This window comes from Coregonus lavaretus (assembly GCF_964263955.1).
Source record: "Coregonus lavaretus genome assembly, chromosome: 1".
NCBI classification, from domain to species: domain Eukaryota; kingdom Metazoa; phylum Chordata; class Actinopteri; order Salmoniformes; family Salmonidae; genus Coregonus; species Coregonus lavaretus.
In genome coordinates this window covers 65608934-65625178 of record NC_139988.1, presented here as the reverse complement: position 1 = coordinate 65625178, position 16245 = coordinate 65608934, and the positions used below count along the sequence as shown (strand labels likewise).

General features: G+C 42.0%; 1 protein-coding gene across 1 annotated transcript in view; it reads right to left on the bottom strand.

Annotated features, from left to right (window-relative positions):
- The window catches only part of LOC311136284 (rab11 family-interacting protein 3-like), a 50492-nt gene extending 34652 nt beyond the window's left edge, over positions 1 to 15840 (bottom strand). The window contains exon 1 of the mRNA XM_084170415.1: positions 15527 to 15840. Coding sequence (XP_084026541.1) covers positions 15527 to 15688 — 162 coding nt within the window. The 5' untranslated portion in view covers positions 15689 to 15840. The remainder of the gene's footprint in view (positions 1 to 15526) is intronic.
- Positions 15841 to 16245: the final 405 nt, after the last annotated feature.

The window sequence follows — 16245 nt, the reverse complement described above, 5'->3', positions numbered from 1 at the left end:
AATCAGCTTCTTGATATGACACACCTGTCAGGTGGATGGATTATCTTGGCAAAAGAGAAATGCTCACTATCAGGGATGTAAACAAATTTGTGCAAAACATTTGAGAGAAATAAGCTTTTTGTGCGTATGGAAAACTTCTGGGATCTTTTAAGTCAGCTCATGGAAAATGGGACCAACCATTTACATGTTGCGTTTATATTTTTCTTCAGTATACTGTGCATTCGGAAAGTATTCAGACCCCTTGATATTTCACCCCCTTGATTTTGTTACGTTACAGCCTTATTCTAAAATTGATTAAATTTGGGGGGGGGGGGGGGGGGGGTCTCATCAATCTACACACAATACCTCATAATGACAAAGCAAAAACAGGTTTTTAGAAATTATCACATTTACATAAGTATTCAGACCCTTTACTCAGTACTTTGTAGCATCTGTGGCAGCGATTACAGCCTCGACTCTTCTTGGGTATGACGCTACAAGCTTGGCACACCTGTATTTGGGGAGTTTCTCCCATTCTTCTCTGCAGATCCTCTCAAGCTCTGTCAGGTTGGATGGGGAGCATAGCTGCACAGCTATTTTCAGGTTTCTCCAGAGATGTTCGATCGAGTTCAAGTCCGGGCTCTGGCTGGACCACTCAAGGACATTCAGAGACTTGTCCCGAAGCCACTCCTGCGTTGTCTTGGCTGTGTGCTTAGGGTCGTTCTCCTGTTGGAAGGTGAACCGTCGCCCCAGTCTGAGGTCCTGAGCGCTCTGCCTCGACACAATCCTGTCTCGGAGCTCTACGGAGAATTCCTTTGACCTCATGGCTTGGTTTTTGCTCTGACATGCACTGTCAACTGTGGGACCTTATTTAGACAGGTGTGTGCCCTTCCAAATCATGTCCAATCAATTGAATTTACCACAGGTGGACTCCAATCAAGTTGTAGAAACATCTCAAGGATGAACAATGGAAACAGGATGCACCTGTGCGTAATTTCTAGTTAATAGCAAAGGGTCTGAATACTTATGTAATAAATAAAAACATCTAAAAACCTGTTTTCGCTTTGTTATTACGGGGTATTAGATTGATGAGGAAAATAAATTTGTTTTGCCCATTTTATAATAAGGAAGTAACAAAATGTGGAAAAAGTCAAAGGGTCTGAATACTTTCAAAATGCACTCTATATTGATATATAGCTCTATTTATAGATGTCCTAGCCTACATCTTTCAGGTAATAAATTAAATGCAGTATTATCCTTATATGTAGCTAATGAATGATGAGTTATGCATAATAAGCTTCTAACGTATAGCCTCTGTCTCTCGCGCAATACGCACCTGTGCTCCGCTGGCCTCACTCTTTAAAAAACACTCCTTAGCTCTTGGAGTCGCACGCAGGAAAAGCTAGACTAGAATAGCTTACTGGACATAATTTTGGTTAGCATTTCTTATACCAATAGACTATTCAAAGAGCGACGCAAGCTCTTGTTTGCTGAATGTTAAATACAGCAGCCAATAGAACTCACGGGTAGATTGAAAAAAAAGGGAATGCGCGATGGCGGTAGGCTATAGCAGTTATTTATTCAGACCCATAACCATTCAATCTTATTGAAGAGAAGTAAAAAGCCTTCTGCATCCAATTCTAGTCTTATAATATTCAAGGATGTCATTAGAATGATGAAGATAAGGACAACAAAACGTATTTCATTTAACTGTTGAAAGCGAGGAAGGAATGAAGCAACAAGAGAGAGAAAGAGGAGGTAGGCTAATAACATTAAGGGAAATATTATTAAAAAGGTACATATGCATCAGCCTACTAATTATACAAATAGGCCCTATTATATTTCTAAATAAACATCTAATTCGCTAACCTATTCTTGTAACTTTGTAGGCTGCATTTGCTGTACCAGAATCCCATGTTCTCAACCTGCTTTATCATGGTTTGAACGACGTGAGTAATTGTAGTCCATAAAGTATAACAAATTACAGCACAGTAATAGAGTTCACACTCCAAAATATTAGCCTACTGGAGCTAGTTTCATTTATTTACCCAAGAGAGCATATAGCTAGCTACATCAAATCAAATAAAATGTTATTTGTCACATATACGTGTTTAGCAGATGTTATAGCTGGTGTAGCGAAATGCTTGTGCTTCTAACTCCGAAAGTGCTTTAATATCTAACAACTAATATCTAACAATTTCACAACATATACCCAATACACACAAAACTAGTAAGGAATGGGATTTAAGAATATATACATATATGGACAAGCAATGACAGAGCGGCATGGACTACGATACAGTAGAATATTATAGAATAGAATGCAGTATATACATATGAGATGAGTAGTGCAAGATATGTAAACATTATTAAAGTGACTAGTGTTCCATTTCTTAAAGTGGCCAGGGATTTCAATAGGCAGTAGCAGCCTCTAATGTGCTAGTGATGGCTATTTAACAGTCTGATGGCCTTGAGATAAAAGCTGTTTTTCATTCTCTCGGTCCCAGCTTTGATACACCTGTACTGACCTCGCCTTCTGGATGATAGCGGGGTGAACAGGCAGTGGCTCGGGTGGTTGATGTCCTTGATGATCTTTTTGGCCTTCCTGTGAGATCGGGTGCTGTATGTGTCTTGGAGGGCGGGTGGTGTGTTCGGCAGACCGCACCACCCTCTGGAGAGCCCTGCGGTTGCGGGCGGTTGCAGTACCAGGCAGTGATACAGCCCGACAGGATGCTCTCAATTGTGCATCTGTGAAAGTTTGTGAGGGTTTTAGGTGCTAAGCAGAATTTCTTCAGCCTCCTGAGCTTGAAGAGCTTTCTTCACCACACTGTCTGTGTGGGTGGACCATTTCAGTTTGTCGGTGATGTGTACGCCAGGGAACTTGAAGCTTTCCACCTTCTCCACTGCGGTCCCGTCGATGTGGATGGGGGGTGCACCCTCTGCTGTTTCCTGAAGTCCACGACCACCCCCTTTGTTTTGCTGATGTTGAGTGAGAGGTTATTTTCCTGGCACCACACTCCCAGAGCCCTCACCTCCTCCCTGTAGGCGGTCTCGTCATTGTTGGTAATCAAGCCTACTACTGTTGTGTCGTCTGCACACTTGATGATTGAATTGGAGGCGTGCTTGGCCACGCAGTCATGGGTGAACAGGGAGTACAGGATGGGGGCTGAGCACGCACCCTTGTGGGGGATCAGCAAAGTGGAGACGTTGTTTCCTTCCTTCACCACCTGGGGGCAGCCCGTCAGGAAGTCCAGGACCCAGTTGCACAGGGCGGGGTTCAGACCCGGGGCCTTAATGATGAGCTTGGAGGGTACTATGGTGTTGAAAGCCGAGCTATAGTCAATGAACATTTTACATTAAAATGTTTAGTCATTTAGCAGACGCTCTTATCCAGAGCGACACTACAGGAGCAATTAGGGCACAACGACATATTTTTCACCTAGTCGGCTCGGGGATTAGAACCAGCGACATTTCGGTTACTGGCACAACGCTCTTAACCACTAAGCTACCTGCCGCCCTGGCATTCTTACATAGGTATTCTGCTTTTATGTTTTTCTGTCGTGCGTAATGTAATGTGCAATAGCCTATATCATATATAGTTGAAGTTGGAAGTTTACATACACTTAGGTTGGAGTCATTAAAACTCGTTTTTCAACCACTCCACACATTTCTTGTTAACAAACTATAGATTTGGCAAGTCGGTTAGGACATCTACTTTGTGCATGACACAAGTCATTTTTCCAACAATTGTTTACAGACAGATTATTTAACTTATAATTCACTGTATCACAATTCCAGTGGGTTAGAAGTTTACATACACTAACTTGACTGTGCCTTTAAACAGCTTGGAAAATTCCAGAAAACGATGTCATGGCTTTAGAAGCTTCTGATAGGCTAATTGACATCATTTGAGTCAATTGGAGGTGTACCTGTGGATGTATTTCAAGGCCTACCTTCAAACTCAGTGCCTCTTTGCTCGACATCATGGGAAAATCAAAAGAAATCAGCCAAGACCTCAGAAAAAAAATTGTAGACCTCCACAAATCTGGTTCATCCTTGGGAGCAATTTCCAAACGCCTGAAGGTACCACGTTCATCTGTACAAACAATAGTACGCAAGTATAAACACCATGGGACCACGCAGCCGCCATACCGCTCAGGAAGGACACGCGTTCTGTCTCCTAGAGATGAACGTACTTTGGTGCGAAAAGTGCAAATCAATCCCAGAACAACAGCAAAGGACCTTGTGAAGATGCTGGAGGAAACAGGTACAAAAGTATCTATTTCCACAGTAAAAGGTGTCATATATCGACATAACCTGAAAGGCCGCTCAGCAAGGAAGAAGCCACTGCTCCAAAACCACCATTAAAAAGCCAGATGACGGTTTGCAACTGCACATGGGGACAAAGATCGTACTTTTTGGAGAAATGTCCTCTGGTCTGATGAAACAAAAATAGAATGGTTTGGCCATAATGACCATCGTTATGTTTGGAGGAAAAAGGGGGTTGCTTGCAAGCCGAAGAACACCATCCCAACCGTGAAGCACGGGGGTGGCAGCATCATGCTGTGGGGGTGCTTTGCTGCAGGAGGGACTGGTGCACTTCACAAAATAGATGGCATTATGAGGAAGGAAAATTATGTGGATATATTGAAGAAACATCTCAAGACATCAGTCAGGAAGTTAAAGCTTGGTCGCAAATGGGTCTTCCAAATGGACAATGACCCCAAGCATACTTCCAAAGTTGTGGCAAAATGGCTTAAGGACAACAAAGTCAGGCCATCACAAAGCCCTGACCTTAAATCATATAGAAAATGTGTGGGCAGAACTGAAAAAGCGTGTGCAAGCAAGGAGGCCTACAAACCTGACTCAGTTACACCAGCTCTGTCAGGAGAAATGGGCCAAAATTCACCCAACTTATTGTGGGAAGCTTGTGGAAGGCTACCCGAAACGTTTGACCCAAGTTAAACAATTTAAAGGCAATGCTACCAAATACTAATTGAGTGTATGTAAACTTCTGACCCACTGGGAATGTGATGAAAGAAATAAAAGCTGAAATAAATCATTCTCCCTACTATTATTCTGACATTTCACATTCTTAAAATAAAGTGGTGACCCTAACTGACCTAAGACAGGGAATTTTTACTAGGATTAAATGTCATGAATTGTGAAAAACTGAGTTTAAATGTATTTGGCTAAGGTGTAAGTAAACTTCCGACTTCAACTGTATGGATTGGATAACGGCACAATACCGGGTTATCCGGGAGAAAAGTGATTTATTCACGGGATGGAACATTTGTAAAATACCGGGAAAATATTCAACCCTAGTCAGGTCCTCCTCTAGCATAGAGGAAAGTGGCGTTTTCAAAGAAAACACGGAAGTGGGGTACGGAAGCAATCTTTCCCCATTGAAAGCAGTTCAGCCAAGCCTGAATTCAAGCAATAACAGCACACAGTAAAAAAAAAAAGTATTATAACTGGATTATAGCTCCCATCCAAATGGCGTGACTCGTGAATGATATACAGTACCAGTCAAAGGTTTGGACACACCTACTCATTCCAGGGTTTCTTTATTTTTACTACTTTCTACATTGTAGAACAATAGTGAAGACATCAAAACTATGAAATAACACATATGGAATCATCTAGTAACCAAAACAAAAGTGTTAAATCAAAATATGTTATATTTGAGATTCTTCAAAGTAGCCACCCTTTGCCCTGATGACAGCTTTGCACACTCTTGGCATTATCTCAACCAGCTTCATGAGGTAGTCACCTGGAATGCATTTCAATTAACAAGTGTGCCTTGTTAAAAGGTTAATTTGTGGAATTTCTTTCCTTCTTAATGCGTTTGAGCCAATCAGTTGTGTTGTGACAAGGTAGGGTTGGTATACCGAAGATAGCCCTATTTGGTAAAATACCAAGTCCATATTATAGCAAGAACAGCTCAAATAAGCAAAGAGAAATGACAGTCCATCATTACTTTAAGACATGAAGGTCAGTCAATCCGGAGAATTTCCAGAACTTTTAAAGTTTCTTCAAGTGCAGTCGCAAAAACCATTAAGCTCTATCATGAAACTGGCTCTCATGAGGACCGTCACAGGAAAGGATGACCCAGAGTTACCTCTGCTGCAGAGGATAAATTCATTAGAGTTACCAGCCTCAAAAATTGCAGCCCAAATAAATGCTTCACAGAGTTCAAGTAACAGACACATCAACATCAACTGTTCAGAGGAGACTGCATGAATCAGGCCTTCAAGGTCAAATTGCTGCAAAGAAACCACTACTAAAGGACACCAATAAGAAGAAGAGACTTGCTTGGGCCAAGAAACACGAGCAATGGACATTAGACCAGTGTAAATCTGTCCTTTGGTCTGATGAGTCCAAATTTGAGATTTTTGGTTCCAACCGCCGTGTTTTTGTGAGACGCAGGGTAAGTGAACGGATGATCTCCGCATGTGTGGTTCCCACTGTGAAGCATGGAGGAGGAGATGTGATGGTGTTGGTGTTGCTTTGCTGGTGAGACCGTCAGTGATTTATTTAGAATTCAAGGCACACTTAACCAGCATGGCTACCAAAGCATTCTGCAGCGATACGCCATCCCATCTGGTTTGCGCTTAATGGGACTATCATTTGGTTTTCAACAGGACAATGACCCAACACACCTCCAGGCTGTGTAAGGGCTATTTGACCAAGAAGGAGAGTGATGGAGTGCTGCATCAGATGACCTGGCCTCCACAATCATCCGACCTCAACCCAATTGAGATGGTTTGGGATGAGTTGGACCGCAGAGTGAAGGAAAAGCAGCCAACAAGTGCTCAGCATATGTGGGAACTTCTTCAAGACTGTTGGAAAAGCATTCCAGGTGAAGCTGGTTGAGAGAATGCCAAGAGTGTGCAAAGCTGTCATCAAGGCAAAGGGTGACTACTTTGAAGAATCTAAAATCTAATATATTTTGATTTGTTTAACACTTTTTTGGTTACTACATGATTCCATATGTGTTATTTCATAGTTGATGTCTTCACTATTATTCTACAATGTAGAAAATAGTAAAAATTAAGAAAAACCCTTGAATGAGTAGGCGTCCAAACGTTTGACTTATTCATGTCATCGTCACCAGTCAGATTTAACAAGGCAACCTTGAGGCAAATTTGTATGGGCGCCAATGGCAGATTGAGGAATTTTTACATCCGTACCCCAGTAGAGGGGCGTGGCCACTGTGAAATGTAATTCCATGAGGGACTATATACATTTACATTTAAGTCATTTAGCAGACGCTCTTATGCAGAGCGTCATACAGTTGTGAGTTCCTACATTTTCATACTTTTTTCATACTGGTCCCCCGTGGGAATCAAACCCACAACCCTGGTGTTTCAAGCGCCATGCTCTACTAACTCTTCTTGTTCCCTTTTCTCTCCTCAGATCCACACTGTTGCCTGATTGTCACACCACAATTGTCATACACCTCCTCTTCCTGGAATGCTTCCGGGATGGGATTTGCATTCAACTCCGAGGCCCCATTAAAGGATCAAGACATCCATGCAAATATCAGATATCACACCGTACATGCAATAGCTTCCCTCATCTACAACTGTCAATGCAGGGAATGTCCTATACAGGCCTAGCAGTGTAAAGTTAGCTAAGTTAGATATTAATTATCCTCTGCTCATACCTACCTGTGAAAGGTTTTTGGGTACACTAGAGACTTGCCAAGAGCTTCCACCACAAGGAAAATAAAATGATTTGTGAAGCTTACAGGCACAATAAAAAGCCACAAGGACAGACAAAATGTATCACATTCATAAAATAAGTTGCTGTAAACAAACGTTATATGCCCATTGCCCACACTGTCATGCTGAACACCTTCACTTTCTATGGACCTTTTTAGGCTATATTTTATTTGTGGCATGGCATCTTTCATTCATTGAATCACATGGTTAATTCATCACAAAACCAACTGATATTGCCAACTACTTTATTGATTTTTTAATTGGCAAGATTAGCAAATTTAGGCATGACATGCCAGCAACAATTGCTGACACTACACATCCAAGCATATCTGACCAAATTATGAAAGACAAGCATTGTTGTAATTTTGAATTCCGTAAAGTGAGTGTGGAAGAGGTGAAAAAATTGTTGTCTATCAACAATGACAAGCCACCGGGGTCTGCCAACTTGGATGGAAAATTACTGAGGATAATAGCGGACGATATTGCCACTCCTATTTGCCATATTTCTCAATTTAAGCCTACTAGAACGTGTGTGCCCCCAGGCTTGGAGGGAAGCAAAAGTAATTCCGCTACCTAAGAATAGTAAAGCCCCCTTTACTGGCTCAAATAGCCAACCAATTAGCCTGTTACCAACCCTTAGTAAACTATTGTAGTAAAACATTGTGTTTGACCAGATACAATGCTATTTTGCAGTAAACAAATTGACAACAAACTTTCAGCATGCTTATAGAGAAGGACATTCAACAAGCACAGCACTTACACAAATGACTGATGATTGGCTGAGAGAAATTGAAGATTGTGGGGGCTGTTAGAATTAGAATCAGGAATTCCCCAGGGCAGCTGTCTAGGCCCATTACTACTTCAATCTTTACTAATGACATGCCACTGACTTTGAGTATGCGGATGACTCAACACTATACATGTCAGCTACTACAGCGACTGAAATGACTGCAACACTTAAAGAGTTGCAGTTAGTTTCAGAGTGGGTGGCAAGGAATAAGTTAGTCCTAAATATTTCTAAAACTACAAGCATTGTATTTGGGACAAATTATTCACTAAACCTCAACTAAATATTGTAATAAATAATGTGGAAATTGAGCAAGTTGAGGTGACTAAACTGCTTGGAGTAACCCTGGATTGTAAACTGTCATGGTCAAAACATATTGATACAACAGTATCTAAGACGGGGAGATGTATGTCCATAATAAAGCGCTGCTCTACCTTAACAGCACTATCAACAAGGCAGGTCCTACAGGCCCTAGTTTTGTCACACCTGGACTACTGTTCAGTCGTGCATACACACGATAACATACGCACTATACACACACGTACACATGGATTTTGTACTGTAAATATGTGGTAGTGGTGGAGTAGGGGCCTGAGGGCACACAGTGTGTTGTGAAATCTGTGAATGTATTGTAATGTTTTTAAAATTGTATGAACTGCCTTAATTTTGCTGGACCCCAGGAAGAGCTAATGGGGATCCATAATAAATACAAATACACCAGAAAAGTATTTTATTTCTGCAACCTAATTACTCAGAAGCTTGTATTACCGGCGAGCAAGGAGGGAATAACTAGGCCTACATTTTATCTGTATATAGCTAGGCCTAGTCATATTGTCCTTTTACCGAAAACAAATGGAATTTTCATTTAATTTTGGTATCTAAGATATAAGGTTAGGTTATGTGGGCTTGTATGGGTTCTATAGGTCTGTCTATCCTACTGGATGGAAAAGTTGTGTTGCTAACTAGGCCTATGCCAAACTGTCTTTGACTCAACGAACACCAAACCCACTCAAAAGGTCATTAAATAACATTATTCAAATTCTAGAGATAAGTCTGTCTACTGCTTGCTTACTTTCCTTAATGAAGAAAGCAAACAAGTCTGAGCCCATCTTTCTCTCTTTCTAGTCATGATAGGCCAGGCGGACATCTGAGAACCAATTGAATAAGCTGTAAAGGGCGCAAACATGCCCACAGCTCATGGAAACCAGACATGCAATACCTCAGTTCAACGAGAGACACTGAGGTAATCAATCTGCACAACCTGCTTCGCGATCCAAAACAAATCCTTGATAAACATGGACTTCAGGAAAACCACAATGATACAATGGCGTTACTCGTGGAAGAGTCCATCAGAAACCAAACACCATGGAATAACACTGTGTTAGACTACACCAACGATCTGGGAGGGTTTCCCAAATGTTAAGTTATCTTGTGCCACAAAAACAAGATATGGTACCTCACGATAATGGTCGAGAGTGAAGCAGTCCCCCTCCCACTCAGAAAACGGGGTCATAGGGAGGTGGTGGTACCCTCCACATTACAGCCCCTCTGACTCAGGGGAATACAATGTTGTACTTAATCCTCCCTAACCACTCGGCCTGGGGAGCCAGAGATACCTATGGGGGTGTACAGGAAAGAACAGGGGTGACAATGGCGTTTTGAACTGGGGGAAGGGGATTTAAAGAGGCGATTAGTCAGCCAGCAACAGAGCCTGCTAATCTATCCTGTTCCCGTTGGAAAGAAACCACTGTCAATGTTTTGACTAGGCCTAAATGGTGGTTTGACTCTTTATTGAGTGACTGTTTTGTTTGCCAACCACTATGCACTAACTAACTTGTATAATGTAGAGTGCATCTGTGCTTAAAACGCCCTGGTAAAATCTAAATCAGGGAAACAAGGTTAACAAAATAAAATGTCTCCTCTGAAAGAATTGTGGATAAAGCTACAATGGAAGTCCTTTAATTGCCTAAAAAAGAAATTCACCCCAACTTTCCAAGATCTTCCTTTCAGTAACCACATTCAGGGTCAGTCCTGAAATTCTGTACTAGCCTACAATTGGCAAGATAGGCTAAATGTGCTGAAGTAGGCCTATACGGAACGGTCATCATTGAAAATATAATGAATCGCAAATGTGTGTGTGTCACCAGTTACAATGGTATTTGCATCCAACCTTTCGCACGTTATTTGCAACTGAAAGGTTGGGTGCTTACTGGAAGTAAGCCTAGGCCTACTTGTTATACACTACTGTTCAAAAGCAATTTTTTTGGCCATTAAAATAACATCAAATTGATCAGAAATACAGTGTAGACATTGTTAATGTTGTAAATGGCTATTGTAGCTGGAAACGGCTGATTTTTTATTGAATATCTACATAGGCGTACAGAGGCCCATTATCAGCAACCATCAGTCCTGTGTTCCAATGGCACGTTGTGTTTGCTAATCCAAGTTTATCATTTTAAAAGGCTAATTGATCATTAGAAAACCCTTTTGCAATTATGTTAGCACAGCTGAAAACTGTTGTGCTGATTAAAGAAGGAATAAAACTGGCCTTCTTGAGACTAGTTGAGTATCTGGAGCATCAGCAATTGTGGGTTCGATAACAGGCTCAAAATGGCCAGAAACAAATAACTTTCTTCTGAAACTCATCAGTCTATTCCTGTTCTGAGAAATGAAGGCTATTCCATGCGAGAAATTGCCAAGAAACTGAAGATCTCGTACAATGCTGTGTACTACTCCCTTCACAGAACAGCGCAAACTGACTCTAACCAGAATAGAAAGAGGAGTGGGAGGCCCCGGTGCACAACTGAGCAAGAGGACAAATACATTAGAGTGTCTAGTTTGAGAAACAGACGCCTCACAGGTCCTCAACTGGCAGCTTCATTAAATAGTACACGCAAAACACCAGTCTCAACGTCAACAGTGAAGAGGCGACTCCGGGATGCTGACCTTCTAGGCAGAGTTGCAAAGAAAAAGCCATATCTCAGACTGGCCAATAAAAATAAAAGATTAAGATGGGCGAAAGAACACAGACACTGGACAGAGGAAGATTGGAAAAAAGTGTTATGGACAGATGAATCGAAGTTTGTGAGACGCAGACCAAATTAAAAGATGCTGGAGGAGTGCTTGATGCCATCTGTCAAGCATGGTGGAGGCAATGTGATGGTCTGGGGGTGCTTTGGTGGTGGTAAAGTGGGAGATTTGTACAGGGTAAAAGGGATCTTGAAGAAGGAAGGCTATCACTCCATTTTGCAACGCCATGCCTTACCCTGTGGACGGCGCTTGATTGGAGCCAATTTCCTCCTACAACAGGACAATGACCCAAAGCACAGCTCCAAACTATGCAATAACTATTTAGGGAAGAAGCAGTCAGCTGGTATTCTGTCTATAATGGAGTGGCCAGCACAGTCACCGGATCTCAACCCTATTGAGCTGTTGTGGGAGCAGCTTGAACGTATGGTACGTAAGAAGTGCCCATCAAGCCAATCCAACTTGTGGGAGGTGCTTCAGGAAGCATGGGGTGAAATCTCTTCAGATTACCTCAACAAACTGACAACTAGAATGCCAAAGGTCTGCAAGGCTGTAATTGCTGCAAATGGAGGAATCTTTGACGAAAGCAAAGTTTGAAGGACACAATTATTATTTCAATTAAAAATAATTATTTCTAACCTGGTCAATGACTACATTTCCTATGCATTTTGCTATATTCAAACTAATTTCATGTATGTTTTCATGGAAAACAAGGACATTTCTAAGTGACCCCAAACTTTTGAACGGTAGTGGAAACAGACCTTTGGGACTGGCACAAAGGCAAGAATGTTGGACAACAGAGGAACGAACCTGACACCTTTTTTTACTTTATTGTTTATGTACTAAACTGAGCTTTTAGTGTACATATAACCACATCCAACACCTTGGCCCAGCCATGTTCTCCTAGACAAATAATCAAATGAACTCCATGGCCTTGCAGAGGAATAAAGCAGGGTGGTTTCTGAGTAAAACCAAAGGACTATGAAAAAAAACTAAAGGGGAAACTCTAGCCTATACCTACATCTCCCCAACTACAATTATTTTCACAAAAAGGGATGGATGTCAATCAAATTATTTATTTTACACCTTTCACCGCCCAACAGCTGTGGAAGGCATTTTTGTGTTTTTCTTTAATTGGCCTCACTTCCTAGCGAAGTAAAACCACAGAATTTAAGTGATACGTTTGGGTGTAGAGCAAGATGCCTGGGATGGAGAATGGGTGAAGGTCATAGCTGGGGCAGAATGGAGCAGCCATTACACATGAGATTATCCAGTACAATGGGGTGAGGTATGTTGCCTATGGGCAGATTTGGTCATCAGTGTGGCTTGTTTTGTAGAATAAGAGGGCTGGAGGTACCAGGCCTGCCTTGTCAGAATTCATTTCAGCCCGTATATTTCCCTTCAGATTTATCGCGATATTCATGCCAAATCCCAGCTATTAAACACTGACCAATGAGAGATTAGGCGAAATATTAATCCAAACAAGGTTTTAAAATGAGTGGCAGTGTTGGCCAAATCTATTCTCGACTCCATTGGCCAATTAGCATTCTCTGGGTTTAACAGTTGTGGTATGAAGGGAATAAGTGCCTTGAGTTCATCCTCAGATAATTCACTTCAAACCCAAGCTATAAAGCATGAAATTACTCTCAAGCCTCGTCTGATCATGTTTCAATAGTGTGTTCACAAACCCTTTGTGACCCATTGAAGCCTAGTTTACTGCTATTGCTGATAAATGCAAAGCTGGAGGTTTGCATTTAGGGTAGCCCAACGGCCGGCAGATGGCGATATTGAGTCATGTCATCTTACTGTCCAAACGCATTGTATGCAGCCGGCAATACATTTGTATCCCTTATAGACCGGTTCGTACAAAAAACATTCTCCATTCAGGCTGAATAGGCTTCGATTTCCTCCTTCACCTTATTTAATGGCGAGAAGGCGGAAAAAAACTGGGGAAATATAAGTACTTTCCTTATGAAACACCATTTTCCATCACCATGCTAGAGTGGCTAAATGCTAATTACAGATGTTGTGTATCGTGTTCAGCCAATCCGGTTACATTTGTGGAAACCAAGATTGTTCTCAGGGCAGACCTGGTTGTAGCTAGATATGTTATGTTCGAGTCACGCCAGGGTCAATTTTTAGCATTTTAGCTAGCCCTAACCCTTTTCCTAACCTTAACCTAATTCTCCTAACCTGCCACGCTAATTCTCCTAACCTGCTGCGAAAAGTCACTTCTGCTAGTCAAAACCGGCAGACCCGCCGGCCTGAGAACAGTCTTGGTTTTCCGCGATACCGCGCTGCGTTAGGTTAACCTCTACGGGATCGGTGTCCCGTATACAGGACGGTGATGAGAGTGCACAACAACAAAAAACGTATCACGCAACTGGTTTGATACATTCACCTCTGAAGGTAAATAATGTACTTACATTCAGTAATCTTGCTCTGATTTGTCATCCTAAGGGTCCCAGAGATAAAATGTAGCATAGTTTTGTTTGATAAAATCCATTTTTATATTCAAATGTAGGAACTGGGTTCTACAGTTTGAACCCCTGCTGTCTCTGGCTCCAGACCCACCCCGCCCGGCCATCGAGATGTGTGAAAGTTAGTGTATAAGCTAATGATCCATCATGTATGACATTCCTGGGAGTGTGTAAACTTACAAAAATGATATGGTAATACAAAATGTATGTTCTCTATAGTTATGTACTTGAAAATGTATCAATTGACCAATTCGGCACATTTGGGCAGACCTGATACAAAATAGTCCAGTATTGCAATGCTTCCCTGGATCAATCTGAAACTTTGCACACACACTGCTGCCATCTAGTGGCCAAAATCTAAATTGCGTCTAAACTGCAATATTATATTGTGGCCTTTCTCTTGCATTTCAAAGATGATGGAACAAAAATAACAAAAAAGATGCATGTTATTTTGTTTGTATTATCTTTTACCAGATCTAATGTGTTATATTCTCCTACATTAATTTCACATTTCCACAAACTTCAAAGTGTTTCCTTTCAAATGGTATCAAGAATATGCATATCCTTGCTTCAGGTCCTGAGCTACAGGCAGTTAGATTTGGGTCATTTTAGGCAAAAACTGAAAAAAAGGGTCAGATTCTTAAGAGGTTATGGGTGAAAAAAGACTGCTGCAACTTGATTGGCTGAACACGATACACAACCGGGATTAGCATTTCGCCACTAGCATGGTGGTGGAAAATGTTGATTCATAAGGAAAGTACGCATATTTTCCCAGTTTTTTTCCGCCTTCTCGCCATTAAATACAGTTAAGGAGGAAATGTAAGCCTATCTAAGCCAATGGGGAATGTTTTAGGTACGAAGCGGTCCACGAGGGATACGAATGTATTGCAGGCTGCATACAATGAGTTTGGACGGTAAGATGACACGACTCAATATCGCCATCTGCCGGCCTTTATGCTACGTTTAGGGTTTGAATTATAAAATAGCCTGGTGTTCTTCAGTATCGTACACCAAAGTCCTGGAGCTCAGGTTTCCTGGGTTCTATTGCATTTCGGGCTAACATAAACCCCCCAGTGCTTTCCCTCTTCATGGAAAATAACAAATAAGAGTGTATGCCTATTCCATGTGAGAACATGTTACCTGACGTTTATAATCTAGGCTCCTCTTACTCTATGTGAAACTAGTTGTAATAATGGGCATTAACAGAGGCCTACCAGTTAGCTTGGCTGCCTAGTATTTGTTCCAAAATAGCCTACAAATAAAAGCCTCTCGCCCTTTTAGGAAACACTGACATCAGAGGGATGGATTACAGTTGATGGAATTAACTAAGCTTTTACAGGAAGCTCTCTAAAGTAAAGCGGAAAATCAATAGACAGAATGAGTCTCTTATGATCTCTTGGTTAACAAGCATACAGAACCTTTCAGATTACCAATTCACCATGACCTTACACTCCCTCATGCATTGACTGGGAACTGAATAGCAAAAACAACACACAGACAAAAATCAAAAAAGTAGTGTGTCTCACCTGGTCAGCCCCATAGGCAGCAGCAAACTCCATAAACTCCTCAATGCGTACAAATCCATCCCCATCCTGGTCTAGAGCGTCAAACACTGCCTTCAGAGGTGACGGGTCTTCCTCTCTCCGATTCACTATGGGGACCACAGCCATGGAGTCAGACCCCACCATCGTAGAGAGTGACAGCGTCTCCACTGTTTGTTCACTAGTCCATCCAGAGTCAGAAGACGAACCATTCAACTCCAGAACCGGGCAATCAAAACTATCACGTTTGTGACAATCTGTGGTTCCGGCAAACAGGTCCAAGTCTGCCAACCTTTCCCCATCGCGCTGTTCAGTTTGTAAAGCAGGAACACTGTCACCCTGTATAGCCTTGGGTGGTTTCAAGTCCCACATTTCCTCATCGGGCAGTGCATCGGAGGTCAAGCACTGATCCAGAGCCATTTCCTCCTCTCCCTCATGTTTGGTGAAATCAAAGATAATTTTGTCTTCCATCAAATCCTGGGGGCCATTCTCCTCGGAGCTGCAGCCACTGGGCAGGTGACCAAGGACCGAAGCATCTCCGTTGGAGAGGAACTTTGGCGACAGCGGTTCAATCGATGGTGAAGAGTTCAGAAGGAGGGACGAGTCCCCCTCACCTCTGTGCTCTGAGAGAGTCAGGATTGCAGTAGCCAATGTGTGTTCCTGCTCTGAATCCTCTGCAGGTGATGGAGCACCTGTGCAGGTAG